General features: G+C 46.3%; 1 protein-coding gene across 3 annotated transcripts in view; it reads right to left on the reverse strand.

Moving 5' to 3' along the window:
- Nucleotides 1-18,088, reverse strand: part of SLC44A2 (solute carrier family 44 member 2 (CTL2 blood group)) — a 143,238-nt gene that overhangs the window by 72,311 nt on the left and 52,839 nt on the right. The window contains exon 1 of one of the 3 annotated variants that reach the window (XM_073622577.1): nt 16,676-16,818. The exons of the other annotated variants lie outside the window; for them this stretch is intronic. Within the exon in view, the coding sequence (XP_073478678.1) occupies nt 16,676-16,709 (34 nt within the window). The 5' untranslated portion in view covers nt 16,710-16,818. Of the gene's footprint in view, nt 1-16,675; nt 16,819-18,088 lie in introns of those variants that run through there. 3 annotated transcript variants of the gene reach the window in all.

The following is an 18,088-nucleotide window of genomic DNA, read 5'->3' on the forward strand; positions in this document are numbered from 1 at the left end:
ACATAATTCTTGTCTAGGTGGTGAAGATCCGTACCCCCCGCCAACCCCCTGTGGGACCAGTCTGAAAGCACAGTGCATCTTGTACATGCGCAGTGGGACACCGACTGTGAAACAACAGGAAGTCACAGCCAGCTTCCCACAGTAAAGATGGTGGTGCTGGAGATCCAAAGACTGGCGAAGAACTGGAGACAAAAGACAGGAAGTGGCTGGTGAAGAAGTGGCCCAGGTGTAGACACCACTGAGCTCCTGGTCTATTAAAGTCAGCAGCTACCATATTTGTACCTGAATTTTTTTTCTAACAATGGCTGTAGTTCCTCTTTTGGCCCCAGTTCACACTATGCGGTGCATGGAACCGCATGTGATTTTGAACAGGAATTCTTTATGGCTCAAATTGCAGTGAATTCACACCAAAAATGTGCAGGATCCTTTTTTGTTCACACCCATGCCATCTGAATCTGCAAATCGCACTGCGTTTAGCGAATTGATTTTGGGGTGCCTTTAAGTGAACACACAGCCGCATCAATTCACATCAATGGGGTGCGATTTGCATGCGGTGCGGAATCCGCACAGAACAAATTCCGTACCACATCAGTGTAAACCGGGGCTGAAAGTAACACCACTCAAAATAACAACTCTGTGAAATATACTAGACTTTTGCAGACACACATATATGAATGACAGTCGGCACCCAACTGCAGCAGACTGAACAATAACTGACAGATTCGTCACTCGCTCTTCACTTTCCATACAACATTCCTGACATTTCCTTGCCAGAGCCCCAGCGACACACCCAGCTACTCTGCGACCAGCTGACATAGAAAAGGGGGACAAAGCTGACCTTTAAAAAAGCCATATCTATTAATAAATAGAACTCTTCTGACTCATAGCAAAAGTGCTTGTATCCCCCCCAGCTCTATAGGACATGAGTGGGACAGAACAGTCTACAATGGCTTCTAATGTTCAGTCTACTCTACAAATGGTGCCAACAAAAAAGTTGGTGGATGTCCCGGAGGACACCAAACTTCAAGGCCATCCTCACATTACTCTCACAGTTGGCAGCCCCACAACATATGGACAGCAGGCGATGTCACCGGTATATTCAGTGCAAGCTGATTGGGCCATTAGTAGCAAGGAAAACACTTCTCATAGGAGGAACTCATTCAGGCCTCCCATTGGCACCCAAATCCTACAATAGGAATGCCTGCTAGCTGGTTGGTTTGGGCACCTGCATGTGATCACCTCTCCGCTCTGCCCCTAGAGTCAGGGATAGGCCTGTGCAGGGCTTTATTTTCCCCCTGAGAAAATAGGTGCAGGTACTCCCCCCCTTTCTGAGTCAACCCTGGTCTATGCCCCTACCTACCTCCGAGCACTATGACCCCATACTGAGAATTATTTTGTCGTGCCAAGTAATTTGTATGAAATGTGTTAATGATAATATAAAGTAGTAAAATAGATCCCCTTAAGCCAGCAACAATAGATCCCCCAGCAACAATAGATCCCCCAGCAACAATAGACTCCTAGGAGCGACAATAGATCCCCCAGCAACAATAGACTCCTGGGAGCGACAATAGATCCCCCAGAAGCCAACAGTAGACCCCTCCCTCAACAGTAGATCTCTTCCAGCAGCAATTGACCCCCCCCTACCGCAACAACAGATCAACCACCAGCAACAATGGATCCCCCATCAGCAGCAATAATAATACATACATTCAGTCCTGTAGGTGCCAGAACCGCGTTCCCCTGAGTTAATGGTGGGACAAAAAAAAAAAAAAAAAGCACTGGGTCTGTGTCTGCACACAGGGAGTGCTCATGCATTCACTCCAAGGGGAGCTGGGCTGGAGATAAAGGAGGCCATCCTCGTCATTTCAGTTTCTAATCAGGTACATAACAATCACTGAATTAAAAAGAAGAACTGCAGTCTGCTCACATAATTTGTAATAAAAACATCTTTGCCACTCTGAAGCTTCCCTCCAACCACTTTGTATATTCTTTTATATATACTGCGATTCTGTACTTGCCAAATATGCTGCAGAAATCTCTCTCCACCGAGTCTGGCTGCAGCCATTTTAACTGTGGGCAGCTGAAGCTGCTGCCTGTTCACTTCCTGGATTTACACAGACACACGCCTCCAGCTCTGCAGCTCTCATTGGGCCTCTGACTCATTCCTCCTCCCTTCCTGGCAAACTCTCATTAAAGTGAGAGAGAGCTGTACATGATGTCATAAGCCTAGGCTAAAGACCAGACAAGAAAACAGGAAGTGGGCTGTATAAGGTATTCACTGGCAGAAAAAAAAAAGTTTTACTATCCAAAGTTAAAACAACAAGGGAAGAAGATTTAAAGGGGTTGTAAACCCTCTTTTTTTTTATTTTTCACAACTTAATGCATTCTATGGATTCTGGGAATGGGCACACCAGCTCTACCTGGTGTCTCGTGTCCCAATTGGATAGATTGATAGCAGTGTAGCCATTGGCTCCCGCTGCTGTCAATCCAATGACGCGGCACCCGGGGGCGGGGCCCGAGTCCTGCATTCTGTGTGAATGGACAGAGATGCGGGACTCGGGAGCACACCCGCATGGGTGTCTACCAGGGAGAGCACTTCTCCAACGTGGGCACGAGCCATCAGCGCTGCCGAGGGACCCCAGAAGAGGAGAATCGGGGCCACTCTGTGCAAAACGAACTGCACAGTGGAGGCAAGTATGATATGTTTGTTTTTTTTGTTTGGTTTTTTTTAACACAAGGGTTTACAACCCCTTTAATATCTGGAAAGATAAAAAAATGACTGAAGTTCTGCTTTAATGAAAGGTATTTTTGGCCCATGTGAGCAGCCTAAAGTTTACAATGGTACCAATGAATTACCCAACTCCCCCACCTGAAGCTTCTAATATATGTTTCTCTTTCTTTTTGCCTTACACCCCCCCCAAAAAACAAAACAAAAACAAAAAAAAAAAACCCCACACAAAGTTTTCAAGTCAGCCAAAATCAGTTTACTGCTCTGCTACACAGCTGCAGGATAAAATTAGGCTTGCAATGCTTCCTCTGCAGATAGGCAGGACATAGGCCTACTGAAAGCTCAGGATTGGCATCCCAAGTAAGGGCGAGTAGTAGGTAGGGCTAAGGGCAGCAGCATGGCTTGTGGGGCTATAAGCTTAAAACACGTGGCATTACATGCTTTGTTATGTGTCAATAGGGTGGATAGATCACAACAGACACGTGTTATTTTGCAGACTACACGGTATGCAAAATAGCACGGACCCACTCAGACTAACGTGTTGCTAAATGCATTTAGGTGTAGCGTGTACTATGCAACCATTCATTTTGCACTGCACCCCGGTATGCCTTGCCTAGCCAGCGCATAATAGGATCAGCAATTGCATGCAATGCCAAGCTTCTGCTAACAAAGCAAAAAGAATATTGGCATGCATTAAAAAGGGGGATCAACTCCAGAGATAAAGCGATAATTCTCGCACTCTATAAGACTCTGGTCCGGCCTCATCTGGAGTATGCTGTCCAGTTCTGGGCACCAGTCCTCAGGAAGGATGTACTGGAAATGGAGCGAGTACAAAGAAGGGCAACAAAGCTAATAAAGGGTCTGGAGGATCTTAGTTATGAGGAAAGGTTGCGAGCACTGAACTTATTCTCTCTGGAGAAGAGACGCTTGAAAGGGGATAGGATTTCAATATACAAATACTGTACTGGTGACCCCACAATAGGAATAAAACTTTTTCGTGGAAGGGAATTTAACAAAACTTGTGGCCACTCATTAAAATTAGAAGAAGAGGTTTAACCTTAGACCCCTTTCACACTGGGGCGGTTTGCAGGCACTATTGCGCCAAAAATAGCGCCTGCAAACCGACCTGAAAGTGCCGCTGCTTTCACATTGGAGCGGTGCGCTGGCAGGACGGTAAAAAAAAAAGTCCTGCTAGCGGCATCTTTGGAGCGGTGTGTATACCGCTCCTGCCCATTGAAATCAATGGGACACCGCTGCAATATGCCTCTGTAGAGGCGCTTTGCGGTGGTTTTTAACCCTTTCTCGGTTAAACACCCCCCCGGGAATTGATAGTTTCAAGAAACTTTTAAATAAGCACCTGAACGACCGCAACATACAGGGATATACAATGTAATACTGACATATAATCACACACATAGGTTGGACTTGTGTCTTTTTTCAACCTCACCTATTATGTAACTATGTAATAATAAAGTCCATGCATTTTATCACATTATAAAACCAAGATGTGACCCATCTATACGAAAGCTGCAGGTCCATTCAAATCTGCACTATGGAGTATTACTAGTCCAAAGAAAAAATTGGATTGACCCGCCTTAGCGTTATACATCAAACACCGCACATTAAAGCGCCCCCACAGTCAGAATAGGCGCTCACCATGCAGGTTTGGGTTGTATTTCGCCGGTCGGCTGGTGTTGCCTTTTAATAAAAGGAGCAGAAGAGAAAACTGAATTGCTGACACAACATGTCTCCTCAGAGCAAGTGAATTCATGAGAGAGGGCCATAAAGGGCTATGAATAGGATAAATACACACTTGTACAGACGTGTAAACACCACATTTACATTCTACTTTGCAGAAAAGCACAGCCATGGAAGGACATTGAATAGAATTTACCGGTCTGCTAAAGGTGCTGTGTGCAGTGCGTCCCAGTGTGCCAAAAAGTGCATTGCGCTGGCTTGACGTGTTGGGTACTATCCAAAATTAGCATGGCGCTTCATTCCATGCTTTATAACACGTGTTTACCATGCATTACTGCAATGTATGGGAATAGGCCCCTAAAGCAAACTCTACTTGGCCCACCAGTTCTGCTGAATTGTGCTGCATTAAGATGTATTCCAAGTGTAAATCTCATTAATTCCAACGTGTCAGGTTAAAATCTATACGTTGCAGTGTAGCGTGAAAATTTAGCCCTTATGCATCTACACATTTGCGTCACTACACGCTGCAACATACATGCATTGCAGTTAAAGGAACTTCACCCAAAAGGGAAAGGTCCACTATCTCCCTTCCCCCTCCTCTTTAAAAACGGACCTTAACCCTCTTCCTCACGTTCCTTCCATTCCACCCTTCTTCTCTCCTGCAGAAGTATCTGGCTTTTTTTCTTGGTTTACTTTTTTTTTTTTTTTTTTGAAAAAATGTCCGGCCCCACCTCCCTATGCATGTAATTCGCCTTAGGCAATTGTCAGGCACACTGCCTGCTGTGCCTTTTGGGATACGCACGTCACATATGCCAGGTGGCTTAGCCTTTCATCCAAGGAAAGGAGGAGGGGCCAGGCCCATTGGCATGTCATTGAGAGGCCCACCCACTGAACCCAGAAGTGCCGGCGGGCCCCTTGATGGCGTCAGAGAGAACATGTTGGCGCAGGACGGAGCTGTGGCCCGGGCATGAGAGAATCTCAGTTCGACAACGCTGGATTCACTGGATGGGTGAAAATAAAAAAATTTTTAGAGGTCCTCTAAGTTTTGGCACTTTTTGGGGGATGCAGGTACCCGGTATTGACAGTGCAAGCGAAGGTTTGATCCCATTAACAAAGTGCAGAGCGGCTCGCCAGTGTGAAGCCGTAAGCAGTCGCAGTGGGCTTCCCAAAGTAAAGATGCCAGCACCTGGACCCGAAGAGCCGGCTTGGGTGAGGATGGCGCTAGATCCCTGGATAGGCAATTGTCCTATTAAAAGTCAGCAGCTACAGCATTTGTAGCTGCTGACTTTTCATTTTTGACTTCTAGGGTGAAGAACTACTTTAATGCCCTTCTCCCCAGAAGCACGTATTCTCCCCTTTCCTTCACTTCCACAGCAAGTCCATTCATCACCCAGGGATGAAGAAAACATCCAGTACTTCCAGGTATAGAGGAACACATTACTCACGCCTCTTCCTGGCAAGTGACAGTGCTTGGGCCCCGTGACTGATCCTGCATCACATAGGTCCTGTTAGGCCAATACAATATAGGCTAGAGCAGTGATGGCGAACCTTGGCACCCCAGATGTTTTGGAACTACATTTCCCATGATGCTCAACTACACTGCAGAGTGCATGATCATGGGAAATGTAGTTCCAAAACATCTGGGGTGCCAAGGTTCACCATCACTTGGCTAGAGCAATGCAAAGCCGTCTTCACCTTTGGTGGCTGACCAAAATGGGGGAGAGCAAAAGGAAAGTATGTGCTACTGAGGGGGATAAAGTGAACTTAACCACTTGAAGACCAGGCTTTACTGGCACTTTTTGCTTACAAGTTTAAATCAGTATATTTTTGTTAGAAAATTACTTATTATTATAATATATTATATATTAATAGTATATAATATTATTATTATAATACATGATTTATATAGCGACAACAGTTTACGCAACGCTTTACAATGTAGAGGGGGGGACAGCACAATTACAGTACAATACAGAAGGAAGGGACAGGAGGGCCCCCTTATAACCCCCCCCAAAACATTATACATTTTTATCAGATACCCTAGGGATTAAAATGGCGATCATTGGAATTTTTGTTTATGTCACACAGTATTTGCGCAGCGGTTTTGTAAACGTAATGGTTTTGAAAAAAAAAAAAAAAAAAAAAAAAAAACACAATATTTACCCCAATTTTTTTGTATAACGTGAAAGATGTTACACCGAGTAGATACCTAACATGAGCGTGCTTGTGGAATGACGCCATTTAAAAAAAAAAAAAAAAAAAAAAAAAAAAAAAAACCTCCATAGGCGACGCTTTGAATTCCTTTACAGGTTACCGGTTTAGAGTTACAGAGGTCTAGCATTAGAATTATTGGTCTCACTCTAACGTTCGGGGCGATAACTCACATGTGTGGTGCAAATACCGTTTACATATGGGTTCGTTTCTGCGCGCGAGCACTAAACTTTTTTGCTTTTGCACTGTCCCTTTATTTTTTTTCTTTAAACACTTTTATTCCCATTACAAACATCCTTTGTAATAAAAATAAGGATGACAGGTCCTCTTTATGGAGAGATCTGGGGTCAAAAGACCCCAAATCTCTTCTTTACCGTAAAAGCAAAAGATCAAAAAAATGTTAAAAAATGTTATAATATATATATATATATATATATATATATATATATATATATATTATATATATATATCTCGCCATAGAGTCAATCAAAGCATATTAACTCTTTGAACACCAATGGGAGCAGCCGGCCGCACTGTCGGATCGTTTCTCAGGCAAACCAGCGAAAATGTTTGCCCCCTCCCACTGCTTTGGGAACCGTTTCAGTGGCTCAGGAGCTGCTGCTACCAGTTTCATGAGAAAGCTGGCCGCAAAAAACGATACCGGGGTTATAGCCGATATCTTCAGCCATGGTCTCAATAAACCACAACGTATATATACGTATTGCGGTCGGCAAGTGGTTAAAGGCATCGGCAGTCACTTCCTGTTAGGTGACAGCGCTGGTGCTTCGTGATTGGCCCTGCATCACATGGGCTCGATTCTCAGTCCTGTGAAAGCTCTAGACTAGAACAAATCCTGAGCCTATGAAGACCCGTCTTCCTTCACTCCCGATAGCTGTAGTTGCAGAAGAAAATGAGTATGCGCTAAGGAAAGGGGTGAGGGTTTAAAAGGAACATGGATTACGCACTGGGAGTCATCTGAACTGTGCTATCTCTATTCCCTTCTATACCAATGCATCGTCATTAGTAATAATCAAAAAACAGGAAAGAAATGTCCTATTAGCTATGGAAGAGCAGCAGTTTTTATTATCTGGATTCATATATCAACAGAGTGGCAGGAAAGACCAAGTAGTCCATCAAGTCTGACCAATTTTTTTTTTTTTTTTAAGCTCTACTGTATATAAATTTGAAAATAGATCTTGGTTTATCCCAAGCATGTTCGGGTTCACTTATGGTTGACCTGCTCACTAGCTTTGCTGGAAGTCTATTCCAAGCCTCAACCAACCACTCTTTCAGTAAAATAATACTTTCTAAAATTAGTTTTGAACTTTCCTCCTACTAATTTGAGATAATGTCCCCAGGTTCTCGATCATCGCATCATATTGGAAATCCTGCTCTCATGAACCTTATTCACACTCTTAAATTCTGAGCACAAAGCCATGGAGACCCTACAAAATAGACATAAGTGCCCCCTAGGCCCCACAGAAATGGTGGTTCGGAAGGTCTCACTGCTATGTTAGGTTCCACTTGGGATGCAAATAATTCTTAGCGTTGTTCTATTTTACTGGTTTATACAAAGTGAGCTGTAATGAAGGTTGACTGATCTTTTAACCAGATGTCAAGATCAAACAAGGGTTTTCCCTGGACTCGTTGGCTCCAAGTTTACTCTCACCCCTTTCCTGACCTTCTTTTGGAAAGGCATTTACTGGGCCGTTTGAACATTTGGAACCATGAACTGGATTCCTATTTTCATTTCAAGACCTAAACCCTAAGGCCGGCCATACACGGATTTAAATTCGGCTTTGAAGTCGCACAGAGCAGGGTTTCTCAACTCCAGTCCATAAGGCCCCCCTATAGGTCACGTTTTCAGGCTTTCCATTACACCCTGTTCCAAATTATTATGCCAATGATATTTTTCTCATTTACCTACATAATTGATGTAAACAACAGTCAGCTTAATTCTCATGTTATCAATTCAAATTTTATTGAACAAACCTCCTGATAACAGTTTTTTTTTTTAAACTTACAATGCACTGTTCCAAATTATTATGCACGGTAAGTTTCAAAACACTTTATAGGTTGTAAAGAACTTAAAATTGTCATTTGTTACGTTTGCAGCTTATTTACGGAAATCAAAAGCTATTTCAATCAAACTTTGAACAGCATTTTAACAGGTCACGTTACATTTTAACATAGGAGCCCTTATTTGATAGGAGCTTCACAAGTCTTGCATCCATTGAACTTGTGAGTTTTTGGACAGTTTCTGCTCGAATTTGTTTGCAAGATGTCAGAATAGCCTCCCAGAGCTGCTGTTTGGATGTAAACTGCCTCCCACCCTCATAGATCTTTTGTTTGAGGATGCTCCAAAGGTTCTCAATAGGATTGAGGTCAGGGGAGGATGGAGGCCACACCATGACTTTCTCTCCTTTTATCCCCATAGCAGCCATCGATGAAGAGGTATTCTTTGCAGCATGTGATGGTGCATTGTAATGCATGAAGAGGATTTCATTACGGAAAGCATAGTTCTTCCTTCTGTACCAGGGAAGGAAGTGGTCAGTCAGGAACTCCACATACTTTGCAGAGGTCATCTTTACACCTTCGGGGACCCTAAAGGGGCCGACCAGCTCTCTTCCCATGATTCCGGCCCAAAACATGACTTCACCACCGTCTTGCTGACGTCGCAGCCTTGTTGGAACAGGGTGGCCGTCTACCAACCATCCACTACTCCATCCATCTGGACCATCCAGGGTTGCACGGCACTCATCAGTGAACAGGACGTGTTGAAAATTAATCTTCATGTATTTTTCTGCCCAATGCAGCCGTTTCTGCTTGTGAGCATTGGTTAGTGGTGGCCCAATGGAAGGTTTATGCACAGTTGCCAGACTCTGGAGGACTCTACACCTTGATGTCCGTGGGACTCCAGAGGCACCAGCAGCTTCAAATATCTGTTTGCTGCTATGTGATGGTGTTTTAGCAGCTGCTCTCTTGATCAGATGCATGGATCTGGCGGGAATGTTCCTCAATGTGCCTTTATCTGCACGAAACCGTCTGTGCTCTGAATCAGCCACAAATCTCTTAATAGTGCGATGATCACGCTTAAGTTTTCGTGAAATATCTAATGTTTTCATACCTCGTCCAAGGTATTGAACTATTTCACTCTTTTCGGCAGCAGAGAGATCCTTTTTCTTCCCCATATTGCTTGAAAATAGTGATATGCTTAATAATGTGGAACACCCTCCTTTAGTAGTTTTTCCTTTAATTGGGCTCACCTGGCAATCTAATTATCACAGGTGTCCGAGATTGTTTTCAGTGATCAAAAGAGCCCAGAGACACAATGCCATCCATGAGTTACACTGAAAAAAAAAAATATTTCATCTTTGTGAAACTGAAATAGAATTTGTATAATAATTTGGAACAGGGTGTATTTTGCACAGGTGATTTGGTCAGTTTCACTGCCTTAGTAATTACCACAGACGTGTCATCAGAGGGAAATCCTGAAAACACGACCTGTTGGGGCGCCTTGAGAACTGGAGTTGAGAAACACTGACACTTATATATTTTAGGGGGGCTCTGACCCACCTCTTTATTTCTTGTTTTGGGTTGTTACTCCTTTAAATATATTGTTGCTCTGAAGTTAGAAGAAAGATGTTTCTATAGAGAAGATGGAAGTCTTGGTTTAGGTTTGTCCTAACCATAAATCTAACGCCTGGATCAAAGTGATGTGATAGCCTGGTTGTTGTTATAAAACTGTCTGAACATTGACAGGCGAGAAATGCCATTAATAAACTAGGGGTGCACCGAATGGAAATTTTGGTGCCGAAAATGAAGGTTGCACTAGGCCGAAAACCGAATCCGATACCGAAAATTAGTTTTTAAAAAAATATTTATATTTTTATATATAAAATTGTATTATATTCAACTTTAATTAATATCATCAGATTAAATATGAATTTATTGTTGGCCATTATTGGCACCTTTAGTGCAAGAAAGGTCAAGAAAAATGCAGTCTGCAGTCTCTAACCATCTCTTGTATCATGTCTGCAATCTCTTACTTAAACACACTGCTAATAGTATTAGCAAAATTTCCATTCGGTGCACCTCTAGCAGACATGATACAATCATTGCAGCTCACAGATCAATGCAGCCTCACCGGTGCCAGTCATATGCAGCCTCACCGGTGCCAGTCATATGCAGCCTCACCGGCGCCCGTCATATGCAGCCTCACCGGCGCCCGTCATATGCAGCCTCACCGGCGCCCGTCATATGCAGCCTCACCGGCGCCCGTCATATGCAGCCTCACCAGCGCCCGTCATATGCAGCCTCACCAGCGCCCGCATCAGCGGCGATCTCCGTGTGTCACAGAGCTGGATTTGAATTGCCCGGTCGCAGTAACAATGTCCCGCCTCCTGTAATCACGCCATGCTGATTCAGTGTCCCACCATTGGATCAGTGTGCCGTCTGTCACAGGAGGTGGGACATTGTTACTACGGCCGGGTAATTGAGCTCCGTGACTCACGGAGATCGCGGCGAGGGGAGGAGGAGGGAGTGGAGGACTGGGCGCGCCAGGATGACACTCCCGCAATGGGCAGCACCTGGGGTGGACCACACCCCCTTTCGGTATCGGCTCTTTTTTTCATTTGGCCGAAAAAAAAAAAAAAAAAAAAAACGGTTTTCGGCAGCCGAAATTTCGGTGCACCTCTAGAATTAACTATATGTACATGGGGGAGGTGTTTGGCAGGGCTTGGATTGGTGATATCTTGAATGTATATTATAAAAATATGCGGTACCAGGAACAATAAATCGAACGGTGTGCAATCAATCTGTGTTGTGTCACCTGTGTTACCTGTGCAGAATCTGGGCGCGACGAATTGAGAAGTTCCGGCAATAATAATAAGGCAAGATTGATAGTAATAAGGCGATAGATAGTATTAGAGTTCATAGGATCCAGAAGCATCCTATAAAAAGGCACAGAGATATGAATGGTACCCATTGGAAATCATGGGATACGACTGGTCATGCGTCTTTGTAGTCACAAGTCGCACAAGTATGAAAGGGGTCTTAAAGCGGAGTTCCACCCATTTAAAAGTCAGCAGCTACAAAAAGTGTAGCTGCTGACTTTTAATAAATCAGACACTCACCTGTCCCAGAGCCCAGCGATGCCCGGCTCCTCTCCCCTGCTCTCTGCGGCGCGGGCATTCTAACTGTGGGCGCCCGGCTGTCGCACTGCTCGCTTTGAATGGCTGGGAATTCTTCTGGGACCTGTGACGCGTCCCAGAAGATTGCAGGGAGGGAGGGGAGAGAGGTGATCTTCCTTCCGGCACCAGGGGAGGAAGTGGGAGCTGGGTGCCTCTATAACCAGGGTACCCGCTCCTCCCCCCAAAAAAAATGACATGCCAAATGTGGCATATCAGGGGGTCACCAGCACTTAAAGCGGAAGTTCCATTTTTGGGTGGAACTCCTCTTTAAGCAAATCTGTCACACACAGGATGAGATCTTGCAGCTCCCACATTCTACATGAAAGGACATCAGCACTGGATGAGGAGCCCGGCACAGATTATCATATCACTGCAGGTTTACACATGGATTCTAGATTAGAGGATTATCTGGATGGAGGTTATCTCAAAGTACACAATATAGCCAAGTGTGGGATAATCTTCTCATATAACAGCTTTTATTTACTCTGTGATAATAACCAGATTGTAGGGCAGGCAATAAGGCCTGTGATACACAACATTCCACAGGATGGCCATTGCGACATAAGCCTAAAGCAGCCCATAAACTATTACATTTTTTTCGTTCATCCAGCAAGTTGAACGAAAAAAAAAAAAAAAAAAAAACTTTCCGGATTTCCCCAACCGCACATTCGAGGTGGATGGGCTAATCAGTCCTATTATGTTCTGATGGTGCGGAGACTTCCAAGCTGTCAGAACACACAAATCAGTGTTGCAGGCTATAGCCGGTGGTGCTGATCGAACAGTTGTACAGAAGTCAATCGGTAGATTCTGTACAACCACTGTGCCCATACATGGATCAAATCTGCCAGGACCTGCTGAACTTCAATCCACATGTGGCCTGCTTAAAGTGATTGTAAAAGGCAGAAGGTTTTTTTTTTTTTTTATCTTAATGCATTAAGATAAAAAGCCTTCTGTGTGCAGCAGCCCCCCTAATACTTACCTGAGGTCCATCTAGATCCAGCGATGTTGCAAGTGTCTCAGGACTCCCTTTCTCATTGGCTGAGACAGCAGCATGGTGCCATTGGCTCCCACTGCTGTCAATCAAAGTCAGTCAGCCATTGAGGAAAAAAGAGGGCTGGGCTGGGCCGCAGTTCCATGTCTGAATGGACACGGGGAGCTTTGGCTCGGCTCGGGTGCCCCCATAGCAAGCTGCTTGGTGTGGGGCCACTCAACAGGAGGGAGGGTCCAAGAGCACCAAAGAGGAACCCAAGAAGAGGAGGATCTGAGCTGATCTGTGCAAATCCACTACACAGAGGAGGTTAGTATATCGTGTATGTTTTTTTTAAAGCAGCGTTCCACCCAAAAATGGAACTTCCGCTTCCTCCCCCCTCTGGTGTCACATTTGGCACCTTTCAGGGGGGAGCAGATACCTGTCTAATGTATTTGCTCCCACTTCTGGCGATAGAGCGCCGCAGATTCCGCGGCGATCTACGCCATGTCTGGCCCCTCCTCCGTCCCCCCCGCTGTCTTCTGGGAGACACACAGGTCCCAGAAGACAGCAGGGACCAGTCAAGACGCTCAGCACGACTCGCGCATGCGCAGTAGGGAACCAGGCTGTGAAGCTGCAAGGCTTCACTTCCTGATTCCCGTACTAAAGATGCTGGAGCCCCCACCCAAGAGCCAAGGGACAGATCAGCTTTGGGTGAGGACATCACGGGCTCCCTGGACAGGTAAGTGTCCTACTATTAAAAGTCAGCAGCTGCAGTATTCGTAGCTGCTGACTTTTTTTTTCGGGGGGGGGGGGGGACGACTCCCCTTTAACTAAAAAAAAAAAAATAAATCAAGACTTTAGTATCACTTTAAGGCCTAGATAACACTGGCATTAAAAATGGGCGTTTGGGGTGCATTTTTTGCTTGAAATCACGGGGTGAAATTGCGGCGATTCTGCCCGCAATCACGTGTGAATGCAGCCTTAAGTACATAAAGAAAACCTTTTTTTCCCCCCGAAAACTTTTTGGGATAAATGAGGGAAAGACTAGAAACCCCTCTGCGTTCATCCTGGTGATCATTGTGATGGGAAAATCCAAAATGTCCCAGCTGTCACCAAAACAAGTGGTGATGGGAAATCTTCCTTTGGAGACACCAATACTAGTGACAGTAGGGAGAAATCCCCTGTTTTGTAGAGACTTCCTTGCACATCTTGTTGTGTCTCCAGGACAGGAAGTGAGGGGAAATCTACCTGGACAAAAAAAAAAAAAAAAAAAAAAAGCTTCCTAAAACTTCTGGTGTAGATATTCTGGTGTAGATAGATACACAGATGGCTGCCAGGAATCTGGCCACCAATCAATGCTTGGGAAACTGGACTCAGGAGCCAACCAGTCCCTGGAGACGATAACAGCAATTGGCCAAGGGGGCTCAGGAAGGGGGGAGGCATTATGCTGGCCATACACATTACAATCTGATTGCACCATAAATTAGGGAATGTCAGGGCCTAACTAAACAATCTATTGATATTCAATCCAGAAGGCCCTTGTATTATTTCTTTGCGAGAGGTAAAAGTGGTTGCACAACAAGATAGTAACACGTATGGCTGTATTTACGAACATACAATCAGTGCCTGATCCGAACATAAACATCCACCTCAAGGGAAGATTCTATCTGTAGACATCCTGCCTATCAACACCTAAAAACGCCATGATTGTAGGCATTTGGGACTATAATGGTACCAGGGACTGTCCTTGGGCTTTCAGGGGATTACTTCCAAAAATGATCCCTTGAGTATAGAGAAAGTCCCTGGTACTGTCTATGGGAGGTGATCCCCTGAGACTATAGACAACAGTCCCTGGTACCCTGAGAGTACAAAAACCGTCCCTGGTACGGTCTACGGGCATTGATCCCCTGAGGGCATAGACACAGTCCCTGGTACTGTCTACGAGCAGTGATCCCCTCAGCGTATAGACACAGTCCCCGGTACTGTCTATGAGCAGTGATCCCCCTCAGCGTATAGACGCAGTCCCCGGTACTGTCTATGAGCAGTGATCCCCCTCAGCGTATAGACGCAGTCCCCAGTGCTGTCTATAAGCAGTGATCCCCCTCAGCGTATAGACGCAGTCCCCAGTGCTGTCTATAAGCAGTGATCCCCCTCAGCGTAAAGACGCAGTCCCCAGTGCTGTCTATGAGCAGTGATCACCCCAGCGTATAGATGCAGTCCCTGGTACTGTCTATGAGCAGTGATCACCGCAGCGTAAAGCAGTGATCCCCCTCAGCGTATAGACGGAGTCCCTGATACTGTCTATGAGCAGTGATCCCCCTCAGCGTACAGACGCAGTCCCCAGTTCTGTCTATGAGCAGTGATCACCTCAGCATATAGACGGAGTCCCTGATACTGTCTATGAGCAGTGATCCCCCTCAGCGTACAGACGCAGTCCCTGATACTGTCTATGAGCAGTGATCCCCCTCAGCGTACAGACACAGTCCCTGATACTGTCTATGAGCAGTGATCCCCCTCAGCGTACAGACGCGGTCCCTGATACTGTCTATGAGCAGTGATCCCCCTCAGCGTACAGACGCAGTCCCTGATACTGTCTATGAGCAGTGATCCCCCTCAGCGTACAGACGCGGTCCCTGATACTGTCTATGAGCAGTGATCCCCCTCAGCGTACAGACGCGGTCCCTGATACTGTCTATGAGCAGTGATCCCCCTCAGCGTACAGACGCAGTCCCTGATACTGTCTATGAGCAGTGATCCCCCTCAGCGTACAGACGCAGTCCCTGATACTGTCTATGAGCAGTGATCCCCCTCAGCGTACAGACGCAGTCCCTGATACTGTCTATGAGCAGTGATCCCCCTCAGCGTACAGACGCAGTCCCTGATACTGTCTATGAGCAGTGATCCCCCTCAGCGTACAGACGCAGTCCCTGATACTGTCTATGAGCAGTGATCCCCCCCAGCGTACAGACGCAGTCCCTGATACTGTCTATGAGCAGTGATCCCCCTCAGCGTACAGACGCAGTCCCTGATACTGTCTATGAGCAGTGATCCCCCTCAGCGTACAGACGCAGTCCCTGATACTGTCTATGAGCAGTGATCACCTCAGCGTATAGACGCAGTCCCTGATACTGTCTATGAGCAGTGATCACCTCAGCGTACAGACGCAGTCCCTGATACTGTCTATGAGCAGTGATCACCTCAGCGTACAGACGCAGTCCCTGATACTGTCTATGGGCAGTGATTCCTTAAATTTAGAAACAGTCCCTGGTACCATCTATGAGGGTGATAACCTGAGGAGTATAGTGACAGTCCCTGGTACCATCCACGGGCATTGATCCCATGAGTTTAGGAACAGTCCCTGATACTGTCTATGGGCAGTGATCCCCTGAGAGTTTACAGGCAAGGAATGTGCGCAGTGCAGACTGCAGATCCTGGGATTGCAGATAATAGACAGGTAAACAGACAGTCACAGTGTCCCCATGTCCTGTGCAATATATATATATATATATATATATATATATATATATATATATATATATATATATATATATATATATATATATATATATAAAATTTATTTTATTTTTTTTTTTTAATATATTATATACACACACAAAGCTCCTCGGACTCTGGCAGTGCCCAGCTTGGCACACACTGATTTGCTGAGTGTGATGAGTGCAGAGCAATGACCAGCACACAGGAGAAGCATGCAATCCAGGACTGGCAGCCTTCTATAGAGCCCCAGAAGACGGTGCAGTGTGCATGACCAGTATTATGATCCATCCCATGCCAACACCTACCCAGACCCCACCCCAGTCTATGCCCACCCTGCATAGTGATCACATAGAGGGGAGCAGACCCCAGGCATTGGCTTACCGTGCTTGCCATAGTAATTCTCCTGATCCCCCATGCTGCTGAAAGTCTCTCCTCCTCCCCAGTGCCCACTCCTCTCTCCCTTATTACACCCCCTCCTCCTCCTCTCTCCCCCACCCAGGTCAGCTGCTCCCAGGCACCCAATGACTCCTCTCCCAAACTGGTCTAACTGGTGTCAGGTTGTTCACAGGCGGGGGAGGAGATCCTGAGCATGGAGGAGGATGGAGAGGAGAGGAGGAGGTGGGGGTGGGGGTGGGGGTGGCAGAGGTGCAGCTGCCCAGTGTGGACAGACAGTGCCAGGGACTCAGCAATCCTGTCCCTGGAAAACTCCTGACTTGTCAACTGCACCAAAATAATAATAAAGAAAGAAAAGATGAAACAGACAGGGCACTGCCCTGATCTGCATAGGGATCCCGGGTCAAGCATTAACCCTTTTCATTGCCAGAGCCCTTTTTTATGCACATATATAAAAGTATAACTAAAAGTAAAACTTTTTTTTTCTCCAGTTTTGGACAAAGTGGAGAGGGATAAGAGCCCCTGTCGGGTTATTACCGCTGTCTGTGTCCCTGTTAGGGAGATTCATCCTCCCTATTTCTTCTGTTTACCAATATCACCGAGAGTGAAAGGGAAACCTTCTGGCGACAACCCAAAATTTAAAATGTTGGGTTGTCGCCAGAACAGGAATAGAGTGGAAATCTTCCAATGGGGGACAATAGCTCTGGCGACAACCTGGGATTCCCTGGCTTTGGAGGGATTTCCTCTCACTTCCTGTTTTGGCTACAGGACAGGAAGTAAAGAGAAATCTCCCCAATGGGACACAAATGGCCAGAAAAAAACAAAACCACTCAACACCCTATCCAGGGATCCGCGCAGGGCTGTGTTTTGGCCTAGGCCGACAAGGCCTAGGCCTAGGGTGGCACTTTGCGGGGGGCGGCAAAAAAGGCCGCCCCCCGTATGAGAGAAAGTCCCCCCACCCGATTCCCGGCTCCCGCGGCCTCCCCCCGCACACATGCAGCCCACGGCGGCCGCCTTGCTGTAGCGAGCGGCGCTGCTGTGTATGGGCGTGCTTGGCAGAGGGTGGAGGGGCGTGTGTATGGGCGTGCTTAGCAGAGCTCACGCCCCTCCACCCTCTGACAAGAGGCCGCCGTGGGCTGCATGTGTGCGGGGGGCGGCCACGGGAGCCGGGAATCAGAAAGATGGGTGGGGGGACTTCCTCTCATGCGGGGGGGCGGCATGTGACTCATGCCCCCATAAGCGGCCGATGACTGGCGGAGGTGGAGCCTTATGCTCCGCCTACCCTCCTCCACACTGCTTGACCCTTCTTCTCGGCACTGGGGCAGGGTCTGGCAGTGACGTCAGGAAGAGAGAGAGAGGCACAAGGGAACCCCAAAGAACAGCAGGTAAAGTTATTGAATA

Source organism: Aquarana catesbeiana, linkage group LG03, assembly GCF_042186555.1.
Source record: "Aquarana catesbeiana isolate 2022-GZ linkage group LG03, ASM4218655v1, whole genome shotgun sequence".
NCBI lineage: Eukaryota > Metazoa > Chordata > Amphibia > Anura > Ranidae > Aquarana > Aquarana catesbeiana.